Here is a 4,290-nt window from a genome sequence, read left to right on the forward strand (position 1 = left end):
GAATATAATCTATTCAACTTCCTGCTTCCCCCCTATTAATTAAAGATAAGCTGTGCTGGTTTGTAAATTCTAACCATTACTGTGTGTGTGGATATTATTTTGGAATAAGATGCCATTTTCTTCTTCAGATTTGACAAATGTTGTTGGATTAAAGTAAAGGAAACAGTTTCTGCAGCAGAGTCCACCAAGAATTTATCACGAGTACCTGGTCCTGAAGAGGCTGATGAGCAAACGAGACCTACATGATACATCTACTCTGGTTCTCTAAAGAGGAAAGATATATCCCTACTATCACTATAATCTTTAATTCACTTAAGACTTTAAATGGAGTTTGAGTGATTCCTTGGCTTTTGGCATGTGACAAACACCATGATGTACCTGCAAGGCTGCCTTGTGAAGAAAGTAACGACAGCTGTTCACTTTAGGGTCCTTTTTTTTCACAGCCAAAGATGATCACAAAAGCTCTTCTCATGGTCAGATTGCACAAGCAGATTTATACACTCATCTGTTTCTCCACAGTGGCTGTGCTATGATATTGCTGTTATTTTTGTACTGTATCAGGTAGCACTCAGACCATTCATTGCATTTTAAGCATTCTGCCCTTGGGGCTTTTCCATGTATAAACGAAAAATGCCACCAGCAACTCTGGGCTCATGAAAATTCCCATCACGCCAGCACCTTTAAAACCTCTCAGAGATGAATATCAAGAACATTTGTTCAGAGTCACAAGTATTTTCACCCTCTTAAAGACATTCGTTTACGTGCTGGCTCGGAGCAAAAAAGACAGGTATTGAATTTCAGTTTACAGACTTCCCTGCAAATAATAGAAGCCTAAAAATAAGGTGCCATCTCCACTGTGTATTAGTCATACCCAATATCCTGCAGGCTGAGAAATTCTCAGTCTTCGCTGAATTGAGAATTAGTTCCTCTGCTTCTTTTCTCAGATGTTCAATTTTCGTCCACTAAGAACTTTGCCCCAAGTAAAATTGCTCACTGCTCTGTATGCTCTTTTATTTCCACCATTAATCACAGCCAAAACAAGATGCTTCTTGAACAAGTATTTTCAAGCATTGGGTTTTGATGGTGATGCGTGACAAGTCCAGTAAAAAAAAAATAAATAAATAAAAAAAAAAAAATAGGAGTTTTCAAGGAATTTAGGAAATTTTTCAGATGAGTGATTTTAAATTGTTATGAAATTAAAATGTTCAGGTTTACTGGGGGAAAAAGAATAGCAATAAAAATAACTGAGAAGTATTTCCTCCTGTCTGCCAATACAGATGTCAACCATTTGACAAGACAATCTCCACTGAGAATGGTTTCCTATTTGTGCACAGAAAAAAGCTCATCAACTTTATCCCATTTCCTTACTGCCCTTTAAAAAGCCAGTTCTGGTTGCTATATGCACTCCAGCTCTTAGCCAAGCAGAGGAAAGGAAGCAAGAGGGGAAAAATAAAGGTAAGAATTAGCATCCGCCTTCTCATCAGCTCTTCCTTTCTTCTTTCCTGCATTTTTGCCAGTTCTTAATTTTAATGTGAAGTATCTCATTCTTACATATTAAATCTGAAGAGACTTTTATTTTTATTACTTTTAAGATACAACTTTTCAGTTATATCTAAGTATCCTTTTAAAATGTCTACTTAAAGAAAACAGCTCTAATAGAACCTTGAGGAATATTGGATAAGGACGTAGGTTCAGACCAAAAATACCCAAGCCAACTACATGCTAACAAACGTACAGGAGCTCAAGGTTAATATTTCAGTTACTTTGTTGCTGAAGTTCATATTATTATGTAGCATTAATCCCATTTAAAATATAGGAATGCAGTATTTGAAGACTTTTTATGAAAAATCCCATTCTGCAGAGGAAAAATGTAAGCTCTGCATCACCTTCGGTATGTAAAAAACTCTTTCACTCTGTGTTTGTTGCTGTTAATAGGACTATAATATCTGCCCAGTATTTTTAAGGCTTGATCAGTCTAACTGTAAATCACATCCAGTGTTCTCACAAGGTGTGCCTGCAAACAAAATTCTATGACTTTTTTTTACCACCTTCTATTAAAAAGGGAGTTTTCTAAGTGTGTATAGATATGAAAAACATCATTTTTACATCACCTCTTACTCTCCAAGTAGTAACCAAGGGAACACACTGATACCTTTACCTCAAAACTTAACTTATTCCAAGTGAACTGGAAAGGAAAAAAAACAAGTGTATTTGCTATGCCGTGTATTAAATTCAAAGAAATGTGGTTCCAAGATCAAAACATACCCAACCTGGGTAAGGGGGGTTGTATTTACATCAGAATAATAGTAACAATAGCAAAGGCAGAATAGCAAACATGTTCAGAGGTTTTAAATTGCAAAAAAGGCAGCACTGCAGTGGAAGTCTGGTGGAGCCTCTGTACACTGCAGACCTTAATCCCTAAGAGATAAGCAGTATTAGATACACAAACTTCCATTTGTCCAGATCTTACTGTACTTTCTCAGACATGAAGAAATGAAGCTACAAGGCAGGGGGGAAAAAAGCCTTTTTATCACACAATCCTCAATTCCTGGTTGTAGGACCCAGAAAGAAGTTAGCAATTATTCAATCTTTTAAACTTAATTTTGAAATGTGACTTTAACACATAACTTTAACACTATATTAGTACAGGAACTAAATCAAAATCTTTGCCTAAAACTAATCTAGTTTTTACCATCATCTCCTGCTGACATTGTGTTCTACAACTTCAAACAATAACAATTTTTCCACAATTATAAAGGAAAGCAGTAAATTAGAAGTAAAAATGGAACCTCTGTGCTCTCTCTCAGTTATATTAACTGTACTGAGGAGTTGGACTCAATAGTCCTTGTAGATTCTTTCCAACTCTGGCTTTTTCTACAATTCTGAGATACTTCGTGTGATCAAGAATGGCTCATGGGAAATGAAAACTATCCTCCAAAAACCTACAGCTCACAACTATTCCTGAGAGAGAAACAACTGTGTTCTAGCTCTGCAATTAGACATAGCTAATCAATTAATAATACTTATTGCCAGTATTGTTATTGTTCTCTGGGTAGCTAAAGCATGAACAAGGCCGAATTCATCACTGCTGCAGGATTTGCCATATCATTGCTGTTCCACGTGATCCAAACTGAAGTCTGTCCTCCTTCCTGCAACTGTCAGCCCCTGGAGGAAATAAAGGGCTTGCAGATAGACTGCAGTTCAAGGAAGCTGAAGGAAGTGCCTGCCTTACCCATTAACACCAAGAGGCTTTATCTGCAGAATAACAGCCTGACCACAGTTTCTCCTGGTGCCTTTGACAGCTTGCTCAGCCTGGAGGAAATAAAAGTATCCGACAACCCGTGGAACTGTGACTGTCATATTCTGTATTTAAAACTCTGGATGGAAGATTTCTCTGAATCCTCTCTTGCAAACATCAGATGTGCAACCCCTGCCTCTGTGAGGATGAAGCCCTTGAAGCAGCTGACAGGGAATGAGCTGGGGATCTGCAAGAGGCTTTTCCCAATCAAAAGCCTTGAGTTCTTTTGGAGAGACCTCGCTTTAATTGCTGCAGCAATCTTTACACTCATTTTACTAGGATGGGCTCTGAAATCCTCAAAAAAGCTGGTGTGCCAAATAAAACTGAGTCAATACGCTTCTAGGCGTTCACTGTTGCGGAGACATATCTCTAAAAGCTACAAGCTGCAGTGAGCTCTTCACTAGCTTGAACAGAGCCATCAAACCATTTGGCCACAGGAAATGTGCATGCACAGGCAATGCTAGCTGTAACGGTAAGATGTTACTAAAAGATCCCAGGACACAAAGCCTGGGTCCTCAGATAAGCAAGTTTCACTTCCTCTCAAAAACAAGCTTGGAATAAATGGCAAGTTTCTGTTTTCTATGAGTTTCTGTTTCCCCTTCAGAGTCCCAGTGGCCTCTGTAGGACCATACATGTGTGCAGACAAATTCAGTTCACTTTCACAGGTTCAGAAGTTTCCTACAAGCAGAACCACTAAGATAATATTGACCAGTCACCGAATGTATCCCATAATATGTCTAAAACAGATGAGAAAATAATCAGTAAAAATTGTTTTAAATATAATTGAATTTCCTGGATTTAAAAAATACATGAAATTAAAATAAAGGATGCTTATTGAACATTCCTGCTCACTTCAGTCTGATCTCTCACAGTTCTACAGATTGCTGACTAAATTGCTAAGAAATTTCCAGAGATTTTCTTCCAGTTTTACTACTGACATTTGATACACAGGATTTTATGCAACACCTGTAATGAAGGTAGGAACTAAAGGA

The 4,290-nt window shown here is 37.7% G+C and overlaps 1 protein-coding gene across 1 annotated transcript; it reads left to right on the forward strand.

The window, feature by feature from the left end:
- The first annotated feature begins 3,063 nt into the window (after positions 1-3,063).
- On the forward strand, positions 3,064-3,690 carry GP9 (glycoprotein IX platelet). The gene has a single exon (XM_072347290.1). It carries the CDS (start codon positions 3,064-3,066, stop codon positions 3,688-3,690), a length of 627 nt encoding a protein of 208 aa, XP_072203391.1.
- The last annotated feature ends 600 nt before the right edge of the window (positions 3,691-4,290 follow it).

Source organism: Excalfactoria chinensis, chromosome 12 (genome assembly GCF_039878825.1).
Source record: "Excalfactoria chinensis isolate bCotChi1 chromosome 12, bCotChi1.hap2, whole genome shotgun sequence".
Taxonomy (NCBI): domain Eukaryota; kingdom Metazoa; phylum Chordata; class Aves; order Galliformes; family Phasianidae; genus Excalfactoria; species Excalfactoria chinensis.